This window comes from Salvia hispanica, chromosome 4 (assembly GCF_029641045.1).
Source record: "Salvia hispanica isolate PSC_SH4W2 chromosome 4, Shi_PSC_v1, whole genome shotgun sequence".
NCBI classification, from domain to species: Eukaryota; Viridiplantae; Streptophyta; class Magnoliopsida; order Lamiales; family Lamiaceae; genus Salvia; species Salvia hispanica.
The window spans coordinates 18,469,149-18,497,025 of record NC_142695.1 but is presented as its reverse complement, the minus strand read 5'-3'; the positions used below and the strand labels follow the sequence as shown (position 1 = coordinate 18,497,025).

The 27,877-nt window shown below is 34.6% G+C and overlaps 2 protein-coding genes and 1 long non-coding RNA gene across 4 annotated transcripts; 2 read left to right on the top strand and 1 right to left on the bottom strand.

Annotated features, from left to right (window-relative positions):
- Positions 1–3,090: 3,090 nt before the first annotated feature.
- On the top strand, positions 3,091–5,219 carry LOC125198436 (2-oxoglutarate-dependent dioxygenase 19-like). The gene is made up of 4 exons (XM_048096779.2): positions 3,091–3,523; positions 3,609–3,850; positions 4,240–4,567; positions 4,894–5,219. Exons 1-4 carry the CDS (start codon positions 3,281–3,283, stop codon positions 5,149–5,151), a joined length of 1,071 nt encoding a protein of 356 aa, XP_047952736.1. The 5' UTR covers positions 3,091–3,280; the 3' UTR covers positions 5,152–5,219.
- Positions 5,220–7,856: 2,637 nt separating this feature from the next.
- Positions 7,857–8,858, top strand: LOC125196943 (uncharacterized). Of its 2 annotated transcripts, none has more exons than XR_007171965.2 (2): positions 7,857–8,345; positions 8,441–8,858. It is a non-coding gene; the product is annotated as an uncharacterized LOC125196943 (long non-coding RNA). The 2 variants fall into 2 exon arrangements; XR_016129048.1 differs by having other exon boundaries at positions 8,428–8,858.
- A 6,873-nt stretch (positions 8,859–15,731) lies between these two features.
- LOC148927405 (protein FAR1-RELATED SEQUENCE 5-like) lies at positions 15,732–18,773 on the bottom strand. The gene is made up of 3 exons (XM_089070288.1): positions 17,976–18,773; positions 16,222–17,237; positions 15,732–16,125 (listed from the first exon to the last, which is right to left on the bottom strand). Exons 1-3 carry the CDS (start codon positions 18,734–18,736, stop codon positions 15,737–15,739), a joined length of 2,166 nt encoding a protein of 721 aa, XP_088926414.1. The 5' UTR covers positions 18,737–18,773; the 3' UTR covers positions 15,732–15,736.
- Positions 18,774–27,877: the final 9,104 nt, after the last annotated feature.

Genomic DNA, 27,877 nt, shown 5'->3' with positions numbered 1-27,877 from the left:
TGCCCTTATGATGTGGCAAGAGGTATTTTTTGGTGTCCGTCGGGACATCCGTTCCTATTGTGGATGCTCTTAGCTCACAAGACAATATTGTATAAAATCTAATACCGATCTCTAAATATTGTATTTTAAGGGGGCGCAAGGAGTACATTTTATATACCAGTAGCACGCCACTAGGGTATATTATAGACTAAAGTCTCTTTTTGGTCCTTAACATAGGCCGATTTTTTGATTTTGGTCCATGACATTATCTTTTGAATTATTTGGTCCTTAACAATTAAAAATCAGTCACATTTGGTCCGAAATAGACGGAACCGTTAAAAATTAACGGTCAACGAATTTAAAATCAATTTTGACCGGATTAAGAGTTTTAAAAATTAGATTTTTTTTTCTTTTTCAAATGAATTCTAATTTTTTCCGAAATTATTTTTATTAACTTAAAAATTACAAAACACAAAATTTATTTCAAAACAAAACGCCATAACTTAACATTTCAGAATCTAAAACCAAAATTCAATCATCTCTCCCTGTAATTGGAGCAGATTTAGTAAAATTATTTTGAATTTTGGAGGGTGTTTTATCAAACACTTGGTGTGCAACCAAGTTTGTACGCACTTCTTCTTGCTCTCACCATTCCAAAGAAAACACAAATTGTTCGCCATTCCAAATTGTTTACAACGAGCACTACAATTAAGCTAATTGTTCACCAGTCCAGATTTTTCATCATCTCAAACTTCATTACTTCAACTTCAACATATAAACAAACATTACAATAACAAAGAAACAAAATCAAAACTTCACAACACTAATCTAATTTTTTCATCGATTGATGCCAAAATCAAGCCAAAACTGTCACTTTCGGTCTCTCGCTCAGCGACGGCGAAGAAGTGCTGTTGCCGCCGTCGTCTTCGTCGATGGGGTCAATTGGTTCGCACCACTTGAAATGGTGCAATCTTTTCTCTCACAAACAAAGTAGAGCCCCCCTTGTAGAGTTGTCATGGCTTTTGAGAAAAGTAGATCTAGGGTTGAATCCACAATTGATTTGTATGTAAATCGCCGCTGCGAACTACGGTGGAATCGCCGGCGAGAACCTCACTTCGATTCGCCGGCGAAAACTAGGTGTGCAAAGTGAGAGAGATCAGGAGATCGACGCAATTTCTCGATTGAGAGAGATCGAGAGATTTGCGATTTCATTTTCTTTAATTTAATTTTGTTATACTTATTATTATTTACTTAAAATTTTGTAATTTTTCAGATTTTGGTTAATTATATATTAGACATTAATTAAACATAATTAAAACTTTTAATCCGGTCAAAATTGATTTAAAATTCGTTGACCGTTAATTTTTAACGGTTCCATCTATTTCGGACCAAATGTGACTGATTTTTAATTATTAAGGACCAAATAATTCAAAAGATAATGTTATGGACCAAAATCAAAAAATCGGCGTATGTTAAAGACCAAAAAGAGACTTTAGTATATATTATAATACTTATATACTAATAGCACGCCACTAGGGTATATTATAACAAAAACAGATTTCATGTGTTGGTAGCACGCACGCTATTAACTAGGACATAATCACGTATTATAATAGATTTCATGTCCTATAATAATATGGGCTAGGTTAGGTTAGGTTGGAAATTTTTTAGCTTAATTGAAAATTGAGATGCATTTTCAGTCACTTATTCATAATATTTTTGAAATGTCAACTGCAAGTATATTATATTAATTTGGGGGTATTATCATCAATAGCCTGCACATCAAATGTCAATGGTTTGCACATCAAATATCAACTACTTATAGTTGATATTATATTTGTATAGTTGACATGAATTATATATATATAGTTGACATTATAGGGGAGTGATCAATTGCTAACTTATCATTTAATTGCTAACTACAACTAATTTAAGGCAATATGATTTTAGAAAACACGTGGTCTACAATTTGCCACGTGTAATTTTCGTTTTTATTAATTAAATAAAAAAAAAGATAAAAAAAAATTCCAAATTAGGGTTTTGGATGAAAATGTCAATATAGTGTTTCGAAAATATCAACATAATGCTTTGAGAATGTCAACATAATTTAGGATTGACATTGTATATGCTTTATATTGACACATTATCTTAGCTGCATTGACATTAACCTGTGTACGAAAAATACGAAAATTCTAGATTTTTTTTTCAAATTTTGACGTCGGAACATATGCATGTAGTATATCGTTGGAATCCTTATAAAATTATCTTTAATATGATATATGTTATATGAATTTAAAGTTTTGGGATTTCTTTTAAAAGTTAGTTATAACTAACTTGACATTAATACCCCTATTGATATTTTTTGGAATTAATCCTATGGCCTTATTGACGTTTTTTGTTGATCGTATTGACATATCGTGTTTGATAATCTAGACTTTTAATTTGAATATCTAATGGCTATTATTGAGTTGTAGTTAGCAATTAAGCATTGAGTTAGCAATATAATATTCCCCTAACATTATATATGTGTAGTTGACATGAATTGTATATGTAGTTGATATTATATGTGTGTAATTGAAATAAATTGTATATGTAGTTGACAAAAATAAAATTAAAAATTTAAAAAAATTTAAAAAAATTAAAATTAGAAAAAATATTTATTAAATAAAATGTACCAATAAATTATCATTCTGCCCTTTTATAATTAATTAATCTAAATATTTTTCATGTGGCAAATTCTATACCACTCATTTAATAAAAATGAGTGGCTGATAATGTAACTCAATTCTAATTAGGCTAAAAAATGTCAATTGAACCCATAATAGTATTCCGTCAAATGATTTCCAATTTATAAGCCCAAAATTTTTATTTCAATTTAATTGAGACGCAAGAAATATAACTTTTTTCAAAATGAGTATATAAAAGAATTGTACCAAACACTAATGAAATTGATCGGGATTACATTTTATATACTAGTAGCACGCCACTAGGGTATATTATAATACAAACAGATTTCATGTTTTGGTAGCACGCACGCCACTAGGGCATAATTACATAGTATTATAATAGATTTCATGTCCTATAATAATATTCCGTCAATTGATTTCTTAATTAAAAGGGTAAGAAAACAAACGTGGGAACACGTGGCGGAGTAGTGGAACCCTTACCTGCCAATCAACATTATATACTTCTATTCACTCCTACTTCTATATATACTTCACTCACCATCATCCTTTTCCAAACGCACTTTTTGTTTCCCATAACCTAACAAAAGAAAAAAAGAGGAGAAAGGTAACTAGCAATGGCATCAAGAGTTGCATCTTCAGATTCATTTAAGCACTTCGAATTCGATGCCACTCCTAAACACTTGTCATCTTCTTCTTCCGTCCCTTCCAAATTCAACTTCACCAACGATCGCACTGCTTTCACTCCCGACTCCCTCCCTATCATCGATTTCTCAGCCCTCGTCACCGGAGATCCTCATCAACGCTCCAAGGCTGTCCACGATCTCGCCACAGCATGTCGGGATTGGGGTTTCTTCATCGTATGATCAATACTATATCAACATATATAGTACCTTTATTGATTAAATGCTGTTTAGTAATGTAAATTATGTTCGTGTTTGGCAGCTTGTGAATCACGGTGTTCCCGAGAGCTTGATGGAAGCAATGTTTAGAGTAGTAAAAGAGTTCTTCAGTTTGGCTGATTCGGAGAAGAAGCAGTACGAAGCCAAGAGTGCTTCAGATCCCATCAAATGTGGGAATTTCAACGTTGCCAACACTTCAAACCAGAGCTTCACTTTATGGAGAGATTACCTTAAGCTCTATGTGCATCCCACTTTCCACTGCCCCCATAAACCCAAACCTTTGTGGTACATTTCAGACCCTTTTTCATACTCCCTCCGTATTTAAAAAATAGAAACATTTGATACGCCACGTGTGTTAATGCACAATTGGTAAAGTAAGTGAGAAGAATTGGTAAAGTAAGAGAGGAAAAGAAAAATGAGTAAAGTAAGAGAGATGAAGAGAAAAATGAGTAAAGTAAGAGAGATGAAGAGAAAAATGAGTAAAGTAAGAGAGACGAAGAGAAAAAGTAGTGAAAGTAGAGTTAGTGGATTGTGAGGTCTGTGTCCTAAAATAGAAAGATTCTAAAGTTTCAATTTTTGAGGAACGACCAAAAATGGAAATAGTTGTTATTGAGGGAGTATAAGTTTAATTAATTTGATAGTAGTAATAAATATTAATGGTGTTGTGATTATAGGGATGTGGTGCAGGAATACACCCTAATAACGAGGGAATTAGCATTAGAGCTAATCAAAGCAGTATGCGAAGCCCTAGAATTGAATCAACGTTACGTGGATGAAACATTGAAGATGGAATCGAGTTTTCAAATGTTTGCGACCAATTACTATCCACGTTGCCCTCATCCGGACCAAGCCATCGGCATTCCGTCGCATACAGATCCAGGTCTCTTCACATTTCTCATACACAACGGGGTCGCCGGTCTCCAAATCGAGCACAACGGCAAGTGGTTCAACGCCAACTCTCCTCAGAATTCTATTTTGGTCAATGCAGCTGACCAACTTGAGGTATAAACCACTAAATTAAATTAGTCTACGTTGTATAAATGTACTACTCCCCCCATCCAGTCACACTATATTATTTCGGTCCGTCCCAAGTCACATTTTACATTTGTCATAAATATTATTCAACTAACTCTTTCACTCACATTCTCTTATAAAATTAATATAAAAAAGTGGACTTCATATTTTACTAACTTTTCCAACCTACTATTCTTTACATATTTTAAACCTCGTGTTCATGCTAAATGTGACTCCTACTGTGGGACGGAGGAAGTATTAGATAGTATAATTGTTTTTTACTAATAAATTGCTAACAAGATATAACCGAATAGATATTCACCAATGGAAGGTGCAAGAGTGTGAAACATAGAGCGGTGTTGAATGAGGAGAAAGATAGAATCTCGATCGTGGTGGCGAATGGTCCCTCGGGGGAGGCGGTGCTCGGACCCGCGGAGGCGCTGGTGGAGAAAGATGGGAGAGCAAAGTATTGTGCAATGAAGTATGAAGAGTATCTGGAGTCGCAGCTCACCAAATCACGCGTCGATGGGAAATCCATTTTGGAACAGCAGATGATATGCTCTACCAATTAAAATATGGAGTTGTACTTTGTTATGTTTCTCTCTATTATGTTTAATGTGTTCGGTGTCTTTCATCGATAACTGGAGGTGGGACTCATTTTCCGTAATAATACTTTAGTTATTTTTTTTCTAGCTCTTTTCTTATTTTATCAGTTCTGTATTAAAACTCTGGTCAACCAAAAGTCGATGCTTTCATACACTTCAAAGTCAGCAATAATTTCTACAATAATTAGGACAAAGACAAACAGCTCAAATACTTGGACCATTACTGTCACGACCGCGTTTTTTAGGGTTAATAAATGCGGGTGATCGCGACTAATGGGACTTTAAGAAAGAATAATTTTCTAGGGTTTCAATAAAGAGTTTTACGAAAATAATTAATATTTAGATAACAAGGGAAAATGCAGAGTAAATGCTTAGGTTTTGAATCCAAATACAACGGGTATCATATTTAATAATTTATGATCCAAGAGAAGAAGGGGTTCAAAATATAATTATGAAAAATAGTATTATATCAGCGGAAGCATCCAAGAGTAAGAGTGACGCCGTGTATGAAGACACGACGACCCTCGGAGTTCAAAATAAAATCCAACAATAATTCAGGTTCGACTCAACTCCACTCCAAGCTCGTCGCCGCTCAACTTGCACATAAGGAAAACATATGTAGGGCTGAGTACTTGATGCACTCAGTGGACTCATTCCGAAAACAAGTTATCAAAAATATTTATATTTATCATGCCATTGTTAGGTCACCGTCGGGGTTTTAGCTTTTGAAAGGCCCGAGGCACCAAATATTCCATTGTTCAAAATCACGACTGCGCAGTCATTTTCCCATAGACGTTTACCATATCTGCTCATACATGACTTGGAATGTGGCCACAAACCAAGTCACTAGACCGGCCAACCCGTACGCTGACACACGATCTACCATAGGTGTACACTAATCCAAGTAGGGTTTGCGGCCCTACAAGGACCCGAATTCGATTTAAATAATAAATGACAAAGCCATTTCAGATAGGCACGTTGAAATAAAGTACGGCATGATAAACAATTTCGCATTTCATTCCCATCGATAAAATAGTTAGGACATTGTCCTTATTTAAAAATAGAGTCCACCTTAAAGCGCTTAATTCTCAACTATATTCTTCCCCTTGGTATCACGTTTCGCGCGCAAAAAATCACCTTTAGATATTAAATAACACATATATCAACATAAGAAGTCAAGCAATAGATAGGATGCATGCTTCCTAGAGCTTCCATTATTTTCTTGATGCGAATATGAATTCTTCCAATTAGAACTTGGTCTTTTTGATTAAATCCTTCCGCTCACGCCCCAACGAATTTTATTAAAACGGCCCAAAGATTAAAACACCGTATAGTCCAATAAAAAGTCAACATACTCAAGCCCAAGAAATTTAAAAAGAAATGAAGAGATCGGGCCATTGCCAAGACTTAAAAGAATTGGCCCAAAACAATTTAATCAACCAACCTCCATTACTTTACAAATAAAAATAAAGGAAAAGGTTTAAAACCAATCAAAGGTATACTCCTTTCCAAACTACACGTGTACTTCCTTTCCCCATCCACAATCAAATTTTAAAATCGTTATTGAAAGTAGAGTAAAGATCAAAAGTGGTCCTGAACATATGATCATTTTATGATTTTGGTCCTAAATTTTATCCTTTTGATTTTTTGGTTCTGTACATTTCAAATCGGATCACAATTGGTCCTCCGTCAATAGTTCCGTTAATTTTATAACAGTCAACATGTTTAGCCCAATTTTGACCAAATTAGAATTTTAATTTTAATTTTTTAATCCCTAATTAGACTAGGTCCCGGAGCTCCCGTTTGCGATGGAGATGGAGCAGGAGACGTCGGCTTCGACAGAGTCGGGGCTGGAACTGAAGCCTGAGGGGAAGCAACCGGAGCCGGCGTAGGTGCAGCCGGTGGAGGAGGAGATGGCACCAGAGGCGGCGGCGAGGCGGGAACCACCGGCAGAGGCGCGGAGACTGGCGGTGGTGTTGAAACAAGAGGCGGCGTTGCTGCTGGAGGCGTCGGAGTGGTCACCGGAGGCGGACTAATTCTCTACAAGTGCCGCAACAAGCGTATGGATGAGTTGCAGAAGCTTGTTGGAGGGAATTCGCGAAGGATGGTGTTTTATTGCAGGAGGCTTTTTGTCGTGCCATTAAAGCTCGACAAATTAAAGCACCAGACTTTTAATTGAAAGCACCACCCAACACTACTACTCAAATTAGATTCTCTCTAAGAGAGAGAAGGTGAAAAGCTCGCCGGAGGTTGAAAAATGTAGGGTGCTTTGGGATTTGAGAGATGAGAGAGAGAGAGAGTGAAGATGTAGAGAAATAAAGAAGAAAGGGAGTGATCTCAAATTGGAGCTGTGCTCTATTTCTGCCACCTGCTGCTACTCCCGTCGCCGATCCTCCTCCAGTTAGCACACCACCGCCAGCGTCACCTCCACCGGCAGTTTCTCCTCTCGCCTCGCCGCCGCCTCCGGTGCCATCTCCTCCTCCACCGGCTGCACCTATGCCAGCTCCGGTTGCTTCCCCTCCGGCTTCGGTTCCAGCCCCGGCTCTGTCGAAGCCGACGTCTCGTGCTCCATCTCCATCGCAAACGAGCTCTCCGGCTCGGCCGACGGGAGCCCCGGGACCTAGTCTAATTAGGGATTAAAAAATCGAAATTAAAAGTCTAATTTGGTCAAAATTGGGCTAAACACGTTGACTGTTATAAAATTAACGGAACTATTGACGGAGGATCAATTGTGAACCGATTTGAAATGTGCAGGACCAAAAAATAAAAAAAGATAAAGTTTAGGACCAAAATCATAAAATGATCGTATGTCCAGGACCACTTTTGGCCTTTTACTCTTGAAAGTAAATAAACAAAACTTAACACTCTTCTTCCTAAACCATCGGCTATTCCCTCTCTCTTGATACTGTGTTCTTCCCCAAACTGCAAACAAATTCATCTCCCTCCCTATCGATTTCTCTCACAAAAGGCAAGAACACAGTCCCAAAATCCCAGAGGTCGCGGAGGTTCGCTGCTACCGCCGGCATCCCTCCGTGGTGCCGCCGCTGCCGGCTCTGAATTCATCGCTCGCATCCACCACGTCACTTGGCGCCGCAGCAGCCGCTGCGTCACTGCTCCGACGGCCTCGATCTCGCCCCCGATTCGCCCCAGAGAACCCGCATGTAAGTTGTAAATTTTATTTTCGATTTTGTTAAGGCTAGCTCTTTAAATTCAGACTGAGTTGGGTTCGATTTACTCGATTAGAGATTGATTACAGGTTTCATGCGATGCACAAAAATTGAGGTGATATTGGGGTGTGTGATGTACCTTTGTAGATTGGGGACGAATTGGCTTAAACAAAGGAGGAGGTTCTGGCTTCCGTTTCTCTCTTCTCTGTTCATGAAAGTTCTATGAGTTTAGTGCATAGTTTAGGAGTTTTCGATTGAAGATTCACAAGGTGGAACGTAGTTGGAAAAGATTACCGTGGTGCAAAAGGGATTAGGATTAGAATTCGGATATCTGCGCCGCCGGAGGAAACCCGGCCGTTCTCTTCCTTGATTGAGAGAGAGTTTTCAACTGTGGAGGAACGGTGCCGTGAGAAAGAGATTAGGGTATGGGGAATTTATATAGCCGTGTAATTTGAGTTATTTTTGGTGGTTGATTTCAATTGATTGTGGAAAATGAATATTTGGAAAGACTTCTTGCAAATTGCAAAGGAGGAGCGTGGTGTGGGAGGAAGGAAACTTGGCAATTTATTTGCTAAATAAAATAATAAAAATACTTCCTTCTGCAATAACGGAAATGATTTAATTTTGGAATAGGATATTGCAGATTAAGGGAGAGGAGAAAAAAAAAACGCGTGAAGATGTAGGAGGAGAAATCTTTGGAAAGTCTGTAATTGAAATTAAAGGAAAGTCTTTGGAATCAAGACAAAGATCTTATAATTTAATTAATTTAGGGCTCAAACCCTTGTATTTTATTTAAATTATGTTGCTCACAAATTATGTTTCACCAGATCGGACTATTATTATTTATTTATTTTTATCATCAGATCCAACACGGAATTGAGTTCAATAAATATTCTTTACCGCAAGGAATTAATATATATATATATATATATATATATATATATATATGGGTGCATTATAATGATAACCCCAATTTGTGTGATAACCCTATAACTAAATCTCCACCACACATTTTTAAAATATGTGGTCTAGATTTAATCTAACAAAACTATCATTTTATCAAATAAAACTATCATTTTCGAATATATTAAGGGCAAAATTGTCATTTCAATTTTAAAATTGGTGGGAAAAAAGAAAACGATCTGAATTCATCTCAGACTCAAACACTCTGAATCGAATTTCAAACCCTACGAATCGAAGGAAACACTCAAACACTCTGAATCGCATTTGAAACCCTACGAATCGAAGGAAAAATCATCACAATTCTGGAATATGTCGAAGGAAATCATAGTTTTTTCATCGAAGAAAGGTTGGATGAAGTTTATTACTTATTTCACTTTTGATTTTGATCGATTTATCATTTTGCTGATGATTTTCTCGATTATTTTTAGATTCTGTAGTTTTTTAGTGTAGATATTTCTTATATTTATACAATATCGTTCATGCATAACAATATATGCTGCTGGTGTGTGTTTTGCTTTGTTTATGTGTGTTTTGCTTTGTGTGTTGCTATGTGTTTGCATGATCTGTTTAAATGTAGATAAAATGATACTTTCTGATAAAATGATAGTTTCAGATTATAAAATAATAGTTTCATGGGATATATGGAATAAAATGATAGTTTCTGAATGAAAAAATGATAGTTTCATGGGATAAAATGATACTTTATGTTTGTTTGTGTGTGTGTCCTGATGCTACTGCTGCTGTGTTTTTGTGTGTGTTGTTGTGTGTGTCTCTGTGTTTTTGTATGTAGAAATTGTGCCTTTGCTTGATAAAATGATACTTTGGGTGCATAAAATGATAGTTTCTGAAAATGATAAAATGATACTTTGTAAATAGTGTTTTGTTCTACTTAAGTGACAAGTTATTCCCTCTCTGCTTTTTTAAACTCATTGAAATATAGAAAATGATAGTTTCAGAAGAAAAAATGATAATTGTCCTGAATAAAATGATAGTTTCAGATTATAAAATGATAGTTTCATGGGATATGGAATAAAATGATAGTTTCATGAGATAAAATGATAGTTTCTGAATGAAAAAATGATAGTTTCATGGGATAAAATGATACTTTATGTTTGTTTGTGTGTGTGTCCTGATGCTACTGCTGCTGTGTTTTTGTGTGTGTTGTTGTGTGTGTCTCTGTGTTTTTGTATGTAGAAATTGTGCCTTTGCTTGATAAAATGATACTTTGGGTGCATAAAATGATAGTTTCTGAAAATGATAAAATGATACTTTGTAAATAGTGTTTTGTTCTACTTAAGTGACAAGTTATTCCCTCTCTGCTTTTTTAAACTCATTGAAATATAAAAAATGATAGTTTCAGAAGAAAAAATGATAATTGCCCTTGATAAAATGATAGTTTCAGATTATAAAATGATAGTTTCATGGGATATGGAATAAAATGATAGTTTCATGGGATAAAATGATAGTTTCTGAATGAAAAAATGATAGTTTCATGTGATAAAATGATACTTTATGTTTGTTTGTGTGTGTGTCCTGATGCTACTGCTGCTGTGTTTTTGTGTGTGTTGTTGTGTGTATCTCTGTGTTTTTGTATGTAGAAATTGTGCCTTTGCTTGATAAAATGATACTTTGGGTGCATAAAATGATAGTTTCTGAAAATGATAAAATGATACTTTGTAAGTAGCGTTTTGTTCTACTTAAGTGACAAGTTATTCCCTCTCTGCTTTTTTAAACTCATTGAAATATAGAAAATGATAGTTTCAGAAGAAAAAATGATAATTGCCCTTAATAAAATGATAGTTTCAGATTATAAAATGATACTTTGACTTTATATAATGACATAAACTGTTTAACACACTGAAATCTTTTGTTTATTAGGAAAGAACATTCGTGATGATGATGATGATCAACGTAGAACATTAGCAGAAGAAGTAGAACATATAAGAAATAAGAAGAAAAGAAAGAATGACGATACAACTGATGGTAAGACAGCATCAAAGAAGAGCAAGAAAAAAGTTGTTCAAGATATTGCAGTCATTAGGATAGCAACTTTGGCAGGAAGAAGGAATACTGACTTCTTCGTTGACATGCTTGAATCTCTAAACGAGAATCAAAGAAGAGCTGTTAGAGAGATTGGGTTTGGCGCACTCCTAAACTTCAATATAAGAAGTTTCCCAAGAGCATTAGCGTATTATCTAATCAACAACTTTAACAGTAAAACTTCATCAATTGAGTTGAACAGTGGGGAATCACTGTTTTTAGATGATGAAGATGTTCACATAACTCTTGGGTTCCCGATTGGATCTTTACCTATCAATAAAAGCAAATTTCAGAAAAATACCCACATCAAAACTGAAATTGCTAAATTCTGTAAAGGTGGAGAGAAAAAAATGGTGCCAAAGTATGTTGTAGAGCAGATGGAGAGAGACAAAGAAGGTGGTGAGTTCTTTAAATGGACTTTTATGGTTCTCATGGAGTATGCCTTGATTAACACTCCTGCTGATGGAAATTTGAGGCCAAAAATTTTAGATTACATAGCTGATGTTGAGAAGATCAAAGAATACAATTGGTGTGGCTATGTCATATCCAGATTGCATGAAACACAAAAGAGGTGGAAAAAAGACACAGCAAAGATATTTACCGGGCCAGTTATTTTTGTAGTGGTAAGAATATATTTGTTTTCCATTGTCTATGAATCTATTTACAGAAAAACTAATATTTAGTTTTTGTTTAATGTAGGCTTGTTACGTGGACAGGATTCTCTTTGAAAAAAAAATGGTGCCAAGATATTACCCAACAGTGAAAGGATGGACTGCAGAACTGTTGAAAGATAGACAAAGAGCAGAAATGGAGAATTCAACATTTGGTCTGGGTCATATGTATGACCGATATAAAAAGCAGCCACATGAAGAAAATGATAAAGATGACGAAGAAGATGAATCTCAAGATGTAGAAGTTTTGAAGACAAATGATCATCATGATCATGATGAAGTGGGGACAACCAATGAATGGGAGAATTTCATAAATGAATGGAAGGGAGCTGCAAAGGATGTTAAAGCCTCAATGTTGAAGATGGTTGATGTCCTTGAAGCAGCGCCGGATAAACTCAGGAATCTCAATAGCTTTAAGATAATCTGTGATACAACGAGAAATGCAATGGGATTGAGAGAGGAAGGTGTGAAGCATGTTATAGAAAGTCAGGATACAATGACACAGGCTATAAACAATGATGAAACTGATGATCCTGAATGGATTGATATCATGATTGAGTTAACTAAAGCTGCTGAGAGGACATATATATTGAAAAATAAGAATGAGTTCCCTACCTTCACTCTGATACCTGAATGTGATGACAGTCCTAATGAGAATCAAGAATTTAATCGGGAAAAGGATGTGGAGAAGGAAAAAGATGATGAGGTGGAAAACGAGCAAGAGAAACAGAATGAAAGCGAAAAGGAAAAGGCTAATAAAGCAGCTGTAAAAGAAAAGGAAAAAGTTTCAGAGAAAGAAGTTCAGAATGAAGAATATGAGGTAACTTTTAAAAATGATAGTTTAAGTACATAAAATGATTGTTTATATGTTTAAAATGATATATGTTTGATGATGTTTTTTGGTAGTTCTGTTTTATTTGAAAACTGATACTTTTGAATCATAAAATGATAGTTTAAGCGGATAAAATGATACTTTTGCCTGATAAAATGATAAAATGATACTTTTGCCTGATAAAATGATAGAAATTGTGCTTTTGCATGATAAAATGATAAAATGATACTTTTGCCTGAAAAAAATAATAGAAATTGTGCTTTTGCATAATAAAATGATAAAATGATACTTTTGCATCATAAAATGATACTTTTGCATCATAAAATAGTATCCCTTCTGTCAATAACAATTTATATTTTTTTTAAATGAAAGCATGACAGAGTTGATAACATAATATCCACTGTCATCAAGGATATAAACGTTGAAAAAGGAGATGATGAAGTTTTAAAACAGAGAGAAGAAAATTTGAATAAGGACAAAGGGAAGAAGATGGTTTCTCAAGATCAAGATCCTCCAGTCGAAAAGGAGAAGGAGAAAGTGGTCAGAACAACAAACAAAATTGTTGAAGCAATGTGCTCTCCCTACAATGTCAGAGCAGTAAATCTGAAAGGAAAGCTGAATAAAGAAGAGAGAGAAATAATGTACTGGTTGATGAAAGATGAAGAAAGTGAACAGTAAGTTTTGAATTACATAATTATATTCTTATTCAGTTCTTTTAACTAACATTAAATATGAATTTGAAATCAGTTATGAGGTAGTTTATGAGAACGACAAGATCACATTGTTCAAGATTGACTTCCACAGCCTTGCTCCACGTTCATACGTCAGGATCAACATCATAGATGCATGGGCTGTGTTCCTCAACTACAATGAAAAATTCAAATCAAAGGCATCACCGAGTCGTCTTTTCATCAACACAACACCTACGGTACAATAAACGAGTAAATAAATAATAGTATTACATTAAAAATTAAAATATATTTACAAAAATGTAAACATGACAGATTTACAACATTACTGCAAGGAGATCTGGTTGGACTGAAGCAGAGAGTCGAGAAAGATTTTGCTCAAACTTGAATGAATTTGTGTCACAGATTGAAAATTTCAAATGGGAAAATTATGACCTGGTAAGTCATAATTAGATATACATTACAGAACAAGGGTGCGTTATAATGGTAACCCATATTTATGTGATAAGCTAATAACCCTATCATTTTATGGGTCAAAAGTATCATTTTTACTAAAAATGATATTTTTCGTCCATAAAATGATATTCTGTTCTACAAAATGATACTTTTCATCCATAAAATGAGGGTTATTAGGTTATCACAATGAATATGGGTTATGATATGATCACATCCCTTACAGAACAACATACCTATATTTTTGAAAATGACATTTATATATAATGTTTTGAAAATTAGATATTCTTTCCAATCTGGGCGTACGAACATTATTATATCATCTGCTTCAATCTCAAAATGCAAATGATGGATGTGATTGACAATTCTCTGGTTAGTCAAGATTTACTTGAGAAGAAATATGAAGATGCACCAAGTACTCTGGTATGTTTAGTTAAATGCATTCAGTATTTATTAGTTAAAATGCATTGACTATAATTCAGTATGGAACATAATATAATTTTTAATCAACCTCATGTATGTTTTGTGTTATTTGAATAGAGAAATTTCTTCCGAACTTATCTTGGAAATGGACTCAATCCATCAATGGGAAGAACTGTCAAACTGTCAAAAACCAGATACATGAATATGCCATGGCAGAACGATACAAATAAAGTTGACTGTGGAATTTATGTGATGCGCCATTTGGAGACTTACATGGGTGGTCCTGTTCGTAACTGGAATTCGGGTTTAACGAAGAAGGGAACAGAGTCTTTCATAAAACTCCGTGCCAGATATACTGAAGCATTGCTTATTGGAGATACTAACAAGTAGGCTTTTGAGACACTTACAATGATAAAGAAGAAGTTTGAGAATGACAGCAAAAAAGAAGATATTGATGTTGAAAAGATGATTAGAGAATTTAAACCCCCTGTATACTAACTTCTATGACTTGATAATAGCGTTTTGTAATAGTGGTTTCGAATATAATCACCCAAATTATCATTTTATCTGCTACAACTATGATTTTGTCATTATATCGTTTTATCAGTCAGAAGTATCATTTTATCATTTTATCTGCTGAAAGTATCATTTTATCAACTGCGAGTATCATTTTATAATTTTATAAGTCAGAAGTATCATTTTATCAGCTTATATATCATTTTGTGAGATTAAAACATCATTTTATCCGTTGATAGTATCATTTTATCAGCTTATATGTCATTTTTTCCAGCTTATACATCATTTTATAAGGTTATTGTCATTTTATTTGCTGCGAGTATCATTTTTTCAGGTTAAAGTATCATTTTATCAGTTTATAAACAAAAGAATGATGTTATCAGCCAAAGTATCATTTTATCAGTCAGAAGTATCATTTTATCATTTTATCTGCTGAAAGTATCATTTTATCAACTGCGAGTATCATTTTATAATTTTATAAGCCAAAAGTATTATTTTATCAGCTTATATATCATTTTTTATGTCATTTTTTCAGGTTAAAGTATCATTTTATCAGTTTATAAACAAAAGAATGATGTTATCAGCTAAAGTATCATTTTATCAGTCAGAAGTATCATTTTATCAACTGCGAGTATCATTTTATCAACTGCGAGTATCATTTTATCAGCTTATATATCATTTTTGATGTCATTTTTTCAGGTTAAAGTATCATTTTATCAGTTTATAAACAAAAGAATGAGTTTATCAGCCAAAATGTCATTTTATACACCTAAAATACATAAACTATATCAAATGGCTTCAATCTGACTTCTCATTGACTCTACCACAATTTCTTGAATCATGACGACCCATCTCATGACATTTACCACACCGTCGTAGAGGCTTATTTGCTTTCCTTATTGCACTCTGCCTCTTTGCTACTTTGCCACTAGCTGATCCTTTAGTACTAACAACGTCTGGAGGATGTATATCAATTACATCAGGTACTGCCATTCCATAAAAATCCTCAACCATCTTCTTCTTTTCAATGACTGAAGGTGCTGCACAATTTCCAAACATATGCTGTTCCAAATCATCAAGACCAGCACTTAACAAAGACAAATGATCCATACTTCCTTCAGACTTTTGGACTAATCGATAAAAGTTGGAGAACAACTTTTTCTTAACTTCCTGCTTTTCATCCAAATCTGCAAGATAAAAGATAACATTATTACAATAAGTACTATCATTTCTCTGACTGAAAAATAGAATTTTTACAAATAAAGGTTAAAAATGGAACACACGTTCAAATGGTTGTTGTTCCTCAGATGGTAGACCATGTGCTGCCTTTAGTAAAGAGCTCTTCAACCACCTTCGACCAAAATATTTCTCAGGAATGAGATTAGCAGACTTATTCTTCAACAAACAAAATATATGACAACATAACAAACCAATTCTGGAAAACTTCTTGCAACTACAGTCGAATGTGTCTTGCTTACAATCATACATAACATCCAATGTTCTACCATATTGGTCCTTGACCTGATGCTTCTTGATGTTATCCTCAACAGTAGTTATAGAAACAATCTCACACACAATACTTATTTCCTGTTGTACATGTTTGAAAATAGAATCAGTGTAGATTGTAGATGCATGCTTCTCAATAGGCAATTGGGTTGACAAATCAGGAATAGTTGAGTAATCCAAGTAGTTCAATCGTGAATTGGCATTCCTTTGATCTCCCACAGCATAATTAAAGAAATTGATGAACTGTACAAGATTTGCACGTGGCTTTGTGTAGTTTTTAAAAAAGCTATTCTCCGATTCAGACATCGATGTAGTCCTAAGAAGCGACCCCATGGGAAAATCTCGAAAATAAGCAGGAACCCAGAATTCTCTATCTTCAAACATTGATCCAAACCAGTGCACGTCTTCTAATCCATACCGTTCCATTATATCATTCCATATTATATCAAACTCATCAGGCTCTAACAAATCAGACCAAACACATGCATTCAACTCTTTTTTGAAATCTTCATTACCAAGTAAAGATTTGGGCAACTTATCTGACACCTTAACCATGATATGCCACATACACCATCGGTGCCTTGTTTGTAAAAGTACTTGTTGAACAGCAAGTTTGATCCCCCAATCTTGATCAGTGATAATCAATTTGGGTGCTACCCCCATGCATCGAACAAAACAGCCAAACAACCAAGAATAGGATTCTCTACCTTCACTTGATAACAAGCCAGCTCCAAATGTAACTGGTCTAGAATGGTTATCTTTTCCAGTGAATGGAGCAAAAATCATGCAATACCTTCAGAATATAACATAAAAATGAATTATATTTATCAGCTATGAGTATCATTTTATCAGCCAGAAGTATCATTTTATCAGCAATGAGTATCATTTTATCAGCCAAAAGTATCATTTTATCAGCAATGAGTATCATTTTATCAGCCAAAAGTATCATTTTATCAGCAATGAGTATCATTTTATCAGCCAAAAGTATCATTTTATTAGTAAGAAGTATCATTTTATCAGCAATGAGTATCATTTTATCAGCCAAAAGTATCATTTTATCTGCAATGAGTATCATTTTATCAGCCAAAAGTATCATTTTATCAGCAATGAGTATCATTTTATCAGCCAAAAGTATCATTTTATTAGTAAGAAGTATCATTTTATCAGCAATGAGTATCATTTTATCAGCCAAAAGTATCATTTTATCTGCAATGAGTATCATTTTATCAGCCAAAAGTATCATTTTATCAGCAATGAGTATCATTTTATCAGCTATTGACAGAAGGGATACTATTTTATGATGCAAAAGTATCATTTTATCATTTTATTATGCAAAAGCACAATTTCTATCATTTTATCATGCAAAAGTATCATTTTATTAGTAAGAACTATCATTTTATCTACTGCAAGTATCATTTTATCAGCAATGAGTATCATATTATCAGATATGAGTATCATTTTATCAGATATGAGTATCATTTTATCAGCAAAAAGTATCATTTTATGTCTATTAGCAACAAAAGTAATATACCTGTTAGTGTTGTATGTTGAATCAAATGAAATTACATCTCCAAACATATGATAATTTCGTCTTGAAATAGCATCAGCCCAAAAGAGTCTAGTTAACTTTCCATGAGATCCTATCTCAATTTCATAATAGAAGGCATCAGATGATTCCTTTTGAGAACGCATATAATCAAAAATCATTTGAGCATCTGAACCATCAATATTGGACATAATATCACGATAACCATTTCTAATATCAATAATATCACATCCAACATTTTCAGGTCCACCCATTATCTCCTTCAAAAGTTTGAATGTGAGAGTGGGACCAATATTACACCTGCCACAATCCTCCATAAACCTCCGATGAATAGGATCCAGATTGCGATTGGCCATCATAAAATGCCTATGCTCATCCGCAACCATTAAGTGATTATGATACTCAACAAACTGATAAACCTCATATCCTCTGCTCTTGCCATCTGAATAATATCTCAAATTGAGCTTAGCAAGACATTCACACCTAAATGACCGACACCTACGCTTCTTAAAAGACACTTCAGTTGATTGGGATGCATGACCAGGTATAAAATTCTTAGAGCCTTGTCTGTTGCAAGCCAAATACTGCCACTTAGTAATACCTTGAACTGATTTGTTACCCATTTTACGAATGCCAAAACCAACTGAACGAGCATAATGTTCATAGAAACCAACTGCTTCTACTAATGTATTGAATTTCATACCAATCATTGGCTTCAAAGCATCATCACAAACAGGAATGTACATACCTACAAATCAGTAAAAGTGTCATTTTATCATAGTATCATTTTATCATAATATCATTTTATGCACTAAAAGTATCATTTTATGCAATAAAAATATCATGTTATGCAATAAACCTATCATCACAAACAGGAATGTAAATACCTACAAATCAGTAATAGAATCATTTTATCATAGTATCATTTTATCCGACAAAACTATCATGTTATGCAGTAAACCTATCATCACAAACAGGAATGTACATACCTACAAATCAGTAATAGTATCATTTTATCATAGTATCATTTTATCATAATATCATTTTATCCGACAAAACTATCATGTTATGCAGTAAACCTAACATTTATAAGCCAAAAGTATCATTTTAACACATAATCGACAATACATAATATAATCAAATAAGAATTTCAGTACATCAGAAACATAAACCAATCAACAACTAATATTAATCTAAAATCAAATTCAATACATGAATATGAACACAATCAATAAGCTAAATAATAGATAATGATTGTTACCTTCGTTATTTGCTACAGATTCCATCGAAGCAAATTTTCACAGCAATTGAAGAGGTAATCAATGAAAATAAGAACGCAAAATTGAAAACATCTTCCCGATCACAATTATGGAAACAAAATCTGAAGACTATGGAAAATGAATCAAATCTGGAGCCTATGGAAACAAAATAAGCGAAAAGTATGGAAACAAAATCGCAGAGAAGAGGAGAGAATCAAATTGAGTGATCTGGATCAAAATGGAAACAAAATCACAGAGAAGATGAGAGAATCGAAAATCGCTGAGAAGAAACCGATGAGAAGAGCGTGAAATCTGGAGTGAATCTGGAGCGAAATTCAAAAATTAAATTAGCGAAAGGACATATTTACCCTCTGCGCCTATTTTTATTAAGTAAATCTAAGTTTGAATCTCAACCACAAGATTATAAAATATGTGTGGTCCAGATTTAGTTATAGAGTTATCATGTGATTTGAGAGTTATGATATGATCGCATCTCTCTATATATATATATATATATAGAGTCCTATTATCCACAAATCTACTCTTAAAGACCGAACTAGAGACCAAATTAGGACCCTTAGATTTAGTTTTTAATGGATGAGATTAGCCCATACTTTAATAATTTCACTCCTTCTTTAAGTAATTAATTTACTTCAATCCAGGGGTATTTTGGTCAAAATGCATGTAGGGTAAATTTTTTGAATCAACTGATTCAATTCACGTGGTTCTCATTCAACTCACGGAGTGTTCGTTTTCAATTCTCTCTCTATTTCTTCTCCAAATCGACGAATTCTTCCTCCAAATCGATGTTGATTTCTCTCTCTAAATCGACGCTGATTTCTCTTTCCAAATCGACGTTGATTTATTTCTCTGATGAAGGGGATCCAGAAGGGGCCGGTGCGCGGCATCTCGCTCAAGCTGCAGGAGGAGGAAAGGGAGCGCCGTATGGACTTTGTTCCCGACGAGTCGGCGATCAAGGTTGACCGCATTGAGGTCGACCAGGAGACTGTCGATTTGCTGGAGTCGCTTGGAATGAAGGATCTCCCAGGGGTCGTCCTCAGAGAGGAGGATGGGGCTATTGGAGGCGCGCCGCAAGTCAGCTACGGCCGCGGAGGTGGTGCCAGGCGTTATTGAAGAAGCTTTTTAGGTTAAATTTATGGTTTATGTTTTTGGTCATCTCTGGTTTGGATAATTGATACTCCTTGTTTGTTCTTGTTTTGAACGTCCTCATCTGTTGCTTTTGAGAGATGATTATTTGATGTTTGTTAGGTGAACTTAAATCTTCCTAATATGAATTTTGATATTTACATGATTGATGGTAATGCTTAGAATTTCTATGCAATGACACAAACACTTGTTGGTACATTGTTGGTTACTACAGTAAAATTACATATATTGATCTGTAAAATTTAATTACATTGATCAGTAAAGTTTACTACTATTACTACATCACAAACAGAGATCAAGTTGTCACACGTAGTTATAGATCCATGTTCAGCTTATCACAAAAATTTATGAATTCATGTTATATTGCATATAATGATCTTCGAGCCTGTACAATTCATGCCCGTAGATGATTTGAATAAGGTAAAATAGTACCTTGCCTTTTATTAACTCTGTTTGAAGTAATATTTCAGTATAATGAAGTAACTATCGTATTGAATGAACTATCTTTTACCTTGCCTTTTATTAACTCTGTTTGAAGTAATATTTCAGTATGATGACTGAATGAACTATTTTTTACCTTGCCTTTTATTAACTCCGTTTGAAATAATATTTCAGTATGATGAAGTAACTATCGTATTGAATGAACTATTTTTTACCTTGGCTTTAATTAACTCTGTTTAAAGTAATATTTCAGTATGATGAAGTAACTATCGTACTGAATGCACTATTTATTAACTCTTTTTGAAGTAATATTTCAGTATAATGAAGTAACTATCGTACTGAATGAACTATCTTTTACCCTGCCTTTTATTAACTCTGTTTGAAGTAATATTTAAGTATGATGAAGTAACTGAATGAACTATTTTTTACCTTGGCTTTTATTAACTTTGTTTGAAGTAATATTTCAGTATGATGAAGTAACTATCGTACTGAATGCAATATTTATTAACTCTGTTTGAAGTAATATTTCAGTATAATGAACTAACTATCGTACTGAATGAACTATCTTTTACCTTGCCTTTTATTAACTCTGTTTGAAGTAATATTTCAGTATGATGAAGTAACTGAATGAACTATTTTTTACCTTGTCTTTTATTAACTTTGTTTGAAGTAATATTTCAGTATGATGAAGTAACTATCGTACCGAATGAACTATTTTTTACCTTGTCTTTTATTAACTCTGTTTGAAGTAATATTTCAGCATGATAAAGTAACCATCGTACTGAATGAACTATTTTTTATATAATACTACTGGCAGGGTCTTAATGTACAAATGGCAGATGTTACATCGCCATCAAACTTTAGTGTTTACGCAAGCCTTATGGAAAACTTAAAGCTAATATAATGGAGAAGGTAAAATTATAATTTTCAGAAGTATACATCTCAAACAATGAAATAGCTTGTCCTTGTATTCAACATGGATCAAATGTGAGATCGCATATAGATAATGAGCCAAAGGATGATGGAACCAAGGTATAAATCTAAATTACATGATTAAAAATCTTTATCACCTTACTACACACAACATACAACCATGTGACATGATCCCTTTACTTCTTTGATCCATGTTTATAATGTCAAACCTAACAAGCACTGAATACTTTTTACTTCATTATATTTATAATTTGGTTCATTAGGTAGAAGATCCAGTTCATTATGAGTTAACTATCTTATTTAATGAAGTATTTTGTTATGTATTTCTACTTCCATTTTGCTAAGAAATAGCATTGAATGAACTAACTAACCTATTTGATGAACCTAGTAAATTCATGGGATGAAGTAACTGTGTTGTATGAATATTTTGTGAAGAAATAACAGTTGAATGAACCAATTCAGCTATTTGATGAAGTAATAACCTCATGGAATGAAGTAATATAAACTGACCTGTTTTGTATGTATATTTAGCTGTGAATTATACTTTTATTGAACTAAAGAACCTAAATCTTGAAGTTCCGAACTATTTTAATGATGTAACATAAACTATGTTTCAGACTTTGAATTATTGTTATGTGTTTCTTGTATATAGGTGAAGAAAACGTTGGGGTCCTCCAACTCTAAGCTGGGTGAGAAATCAAATTTGAGGAGCGAGATGAAGAGTTTCGGGGGATGTAGTTCAGGCATGGTGACATGCTGATGAGGGCATTTGTGCAGTCCGTCCCCACGCCTAACAAATGGGTGGTGCCCAGAATCACGGCTCAGCCCATTGAGATTTGCTTGTGTGTCAATTTTGGATGATTTCTTGTACTGGACAAGTTTGTATTTTTTCCTTTTTTGTGATGGAGAGTTTGTATTGGTTATGGGGTTTATACAGTGAGGATGGTTTGTTGCCGTTTAAATTTTTGGACGTAAAACAAAATCTCATTTCAAAAGCACATAATGAAGTAATACCTACTAGAAATAAATTACTTCATATGATCTGTTTATTACTACAAGCGTTAAAAAATCGAACGGAACCTACCTAGTAATGCTATTATTACTTCATTCAATCTGGTGATTACTTCATTTAGCTAAACTATTACTTCATACTGATTACTACAAGCGTGAAAAAATCGAACGAAACCTACTGGGGGGAGTTTAACAATTGAGATTGATGCAGAAAAGGTGATGCGGTTTGTTTGATTACTCAATCCGTTTGTTTAACAATTGAGGGGAGTTTTGATTTATTGAAGCTAGAGCTCTTCCGTGGACATTGCAGAAATGAAATATGCGTAAAAGCATTTGAAGTCCTACTGGAATGGAATGAAGTAAAAACCTAGTTCAATGAAGTAATTATGTTTTTGAATGAAGTAATAAATCTATTGGAATAAATTATACTATTGTTTACACTGAATAAAGTAAAAACCTAGCTCAATATATTACGTGCTGGAATAAAGTAATAAACTTACTTGAATGAAGTAAAAATCAACTAAAATGAAGTAAAAACCAACTGGAATGAAGTAAAAACTTAGTTCAGTGAATTCGAATGAAACATGTGTTAAATCATTGAAAACCTACCGCATGCAATGAACTAAAAACCTGTTAGAATGAAGTAACGACTCATTTAAATGAAGTAATTTGGAATGAAGTAAAAATCTGTTCATATTCAATATATTACTTACTGGAATGAAGCAATAAACTTACTTGAATGTAGTAAAAATCAACCGAAATGAAGTAAAAACCAACTGGAATGAAGTAAAAACCTAATTCAATGAATTCGAATGAAACATGTGTTAAATCATTTGAAAATCTATTGCATGCAATGAACTAAAAAACTGTTTGAATGAAGTAACGACTCATTTAAATGAAGTAATATGGAATGAAGTAAAAATCTGTTCATTTTCAATATATTACGTACTGGAATGAAGTAATGAACTTACTTGAATGAAGAAAAAACATTTTCACTTTAAATTTATTAGATAATGAACTGAAGTAATAAACTTACTGTAATGAAATAAAAAACTACAAAAATAAAGTAATAACTACTGGAAATAAATTACATCATATTGATTAATTTTTCGCAAACTATGCATACAAAACAGTTCAGTTCATATTACTTCATTATTTGAGCTTATAACTTCATCACGTATGTTATTTAGTTCATTACAATACTAATTATTCGCAAACTATACATACAACACAGTTCTCCATCCGTTCTTCTCCACTCCGAAAAATTCCTTCAATCTACTGCTATGATTTCCAACAAAAATCCTTCAAAATCCTTCAAAATACATACAACCGGTGCGCCGCCGTCAGCCTCTCTTCCTCCTCCGTGAACGCCTGCCGGTTTATCCTCAGGTTCAGCTGGTTAAACCACCGCAGCCTGCAGCTTTTCCCTTCCAAATCACAAAAAAAATATTGAATTTCAATTTTTAATGTTGAGATTATTGAGAAAGAACTGATTAATTTAATTACCAGATCTTCCGTCCAATTATTGAGATTCCTATTTTGGTGGCCGTAGAGGGCAACGAGCTCCTTGAGTTTGGTTTCCTCGGCGGGGCGCCAATGGCCTCTGGCGCAGAGCTTGGCCTTGCTGCCGCCGTGGGAATGCATGTCGGAGAAATCCTGATCGTCGGATTCAACAACGGCGTTGAGATCGATGAGATGATTGGCGCCGAAATGGGAGGAGGTGAAGCCCCAGTTTTCTGGTGCGACATTATTGTGGGCGATGGAGAGATTTCTCATGCCGAGAAAAAGCATTGGAGAGGAGGAGGAAGGGGAGAGTGATGAGAGGTCAGAGAGTGATGGGAAGAATTGAAAAGGAAGAAGGGGAAGTAATCATAATATATTGATTCCCCAAAATACCCTTCAGCAAGCTTTGTTGGGTAAAATAATGAAATAAAGGTAAATTAATCCTAACCACAAGATTTAGAAGATGGAGGGCCCTAATTTGGTCTCTAGTTCGGTCCTTAAGAATAGTTCGACATTGATCACAACTCTCTCTCTCTATATATATATATATAGGGCAGCACTAGGGTGCCCCCTTATTTTGAGTCACAACGTACATCCAATCTGATGCTGCCATGTGGCACAAAACATGCAATATTTTAAACACAAAAATGCAATCTAGTTGTACATGCATTTTCGCAGATTGCATTTTTGTTGTATGTAAATTGCATTTTATAGTTTTGAGTTTTGCATTTTCACATAAATTGCATTTTTTATTGTTAAGTTTTGCATTTTCACATATAAAAATGCAATTCGTCTATATATAAAATGCAAATTAAACAGTCAATATCAAAAATGCAAAACTCAATGATAAAAAATGCAATCTGCATATAACAAAAATGCAATCCGCCGAAATTCATTTATAGCTTCTACAAATGTTTATTGCATTTTTCTGTATACAATATTGCATTTTTCGTGCCACATGGCAGCACGTGGTTGGATGTACGTTGTAACTTTAAAATTAGTTGTTATACTAGTACATCCCTATATAATATATATATATATATATATATATATATATAGGGATGTATTCAAATCCTTTTCATATCTTTTGTCATTTTTCCTTCTTAATCCTAGTCCCACGATTTTGTCATCTGACGGTTAGATTAGTGCCACGTGTCATTTAATAATGCACATTTTCATTCTAATAATGCACAGCGGCTAATAATGCAACATTATAGACTAATAATGCACATTTTCATTCTAATAATGCACAACGGCTAATAATGCAACATTATAGACTAATAATGCATTGATCACAACCATCGGATTCAAGGATCCAAAGGCTGAGATTAAGAAGGAAATAGGACACTTAGGGTGCAAAGGAACCTAACGCACCCCTATATATATATATATATATATATATATAATACCAAATTAATTTTGTCAACATACATTCAAATCCTAAACCAAATTAGGTCACAAGAATATCAAATAATTATTTCAATCGTCATTTAATCCACGGACTTCAAGGCATTAAATGCAAAAAAGAAATTTTAGGGTTCGAAAATTAGGGTTCATAAAGTGGGGTGTTACATCCTACCCACCTTAACAAAAATTTCATCCCGAAATTTGCTACCCTCAAGTGAAATGTTCAGGGTACAATTCCTTCATCTTATCCTCATTCTCCCATGTGACTTCTTCGTGCCCATGATTTCTCCAAAGTACTTTTACGCAAGCTATAGACTTATTTCTCAAATGTGTTTGCAGAGATCAAGCCATTGCCTTTTTCTGAGAGTCTTGTATCAAGAACTCGGAAATTAATCAAACAGTCTTACTTGGATAGAAGCGGTTTCCATATGAAGAAACACTATTGAAAGTGTCTTTAATTTAGAAGATCTCCACAATGGCTCAAGAAAATAAGAATGAGCCACTTCTTTCGAAGGAGAAAGGAAATAGTGATGCATCACTTGAAAAAAAATGTGATTCAATGATAAAGGAGATTCATCGAAAGGAATTTATGAGAATCCAAGTAAGTACTGTTAATTAAATTCATTCATTCTAGCTACAAAGGTGGCACTCCTTCGTTTGTCTCTCGGAGCCCGAACATGCTAGAAGCGTTATAGGAATTCTTAGATTCCAAGTTGATATTCCTCGTGTCACTAGAACTTATAAATGTTTTGATGGTCGTAGCTTCAAATTGTCCTTGGCATGTGGTATCGTCATTTTCGACCCTGTGGTCTTAATGTGTCATATGCGAACTCTAGGATGACATCTTTCTTCATTGAAAAGGGTCTTGTCCACCGAACTTCGTGTGCTTATACGCCCGAACAGAATGGGGTAGCCGAGCAAAAAAAACCGATACATCCTTGATATCACCCGTGCGCTCCTTATAGAGTCTAACATCCCTAAATCCTTTTGGCCGGAAGCCATCGCAATAGCCGTTTACCTCCTCAATCGTCTTCCCACATGAATCCTAAATTTCAAAACCCCATTAGAAGTCTTCTCTTCCCAAAATTCGAGCCCATCATCTTCCACCCTCGAACCTAAAAGTTTTGGGTGCACCGTTTTTGCTCACATACCCAAACATGACCATGATAAATCCTCACCATGTGCAGTCAAATGTGTCTTTTTGGGTTATGGAAAAAATCAAAAAGGGTATAGATGCTATGATCCGTCAACAGATCCCATATATGTTATACTATGAACTGTGACTTTGTTGAAAGTGAATACTTCTATAGCCAATCTAGCGGTTAGGGAGGGGGGGAGTGAGACAGGAAATCAAAATAGTGACGTACTACATTGGCTACCTTTGTGGGAAGAAACCATTCAGGGAGAGGATATTCAAGGGAAAAACAACCATCCTAGCCTACCAGAGCCAAATCTTGTCATAGAAGTCGGTCCAACAGAGGAAGTTAGCAGTAACATCAGGCAGTCAAATTCCTAAGAACAACGCATGCCACTTCAGGGCACTGCCATGCTATCCGACCAGTCCTTGAATCCTGAGGTAAATACTTCTGATCCCAATATTGGTACCTTACCTGAAACCACTAATAGTGACAAGGAAACTAGAATTGATACAAATACAGATGAGCCACCTATAGAACAAGAGACAGGGCATGTCAGATTGCCTCACAGAAGTACAAGAGGCATTCCTCCTCGAAGATACTCACCAGACTGGAAGGGACGGAAATCTAAATACTCTGTGTCAAATTTTTACTCAGGGCCATCTCACTGAAATGGCAAGGGCATTTGAAGCTGCCCTATATGAAGAAGAAGAAATTCCACAGTCTTTCGAGGTAGCAATGAAACATAAGCATTGGAGGGAAGCCATGAAGAAAGAGATTGATGCCGTAATGAAAAATGGAACATGGGAGAAATGTACTCTACCACCGGGAAAGAAGCCAGTAGGCTGTCGATGGATCTTCACCATAAAAAGACGTGCAGATGGTTCAATCGAGAAATATAAGGAAAGGTTGGTCGCTAAGGGGTACACTCAAGTATATAGGGTAGATTATGAAGAAACATTCTCCCCTATGGCCAAGCTAAATACTGTGAGAACTCTGTTATCTGTAGCAGCATGTAAGGAGTGACCAC

Coding starts and splice junctions, on each gene's coding strand:
- LOC125198436 (XM_048096779.2), top strand. CDS start 3,281: ATGGCATCAAGAGTTGCATCTTCAGATTCATTTAAGCACTTCGAATTC. Junction 3,524..3,608: donor GGGATTGGGGTTTCTTCATC/GTATGATCAATA, acceptor CGTGTTTGGCAG/CTTGTGAATCACGGTGTTCC. Junction 3,851..4,239: donor CATAAACCCAAACCTTTGTG/GTACATTTCAGA, acceptor TTGTGATTATAG/GGATGTGGTGCAGGAATACA.
- LOC148927405 (XM_089070288.1), bottom strand. CDS start 18,736: ATGTACATTCCTGTTTGTGATGATGCTTTGAAGCCAATGATTGGTATG. Junction 17,238..17,975: donor TCAACATACAACACTAACAG/GTATATTACTTT, acceptor TATATTCTGAAG/GTATTGCATGATTTTTGCTC. Junction 16,126..16,221: donor GGAACAACAACCATTTGAAC/GTGTGTTCCATT, acceptor TTTATCTTGCAG/ATTTGGATGAAAAGCAGGAA.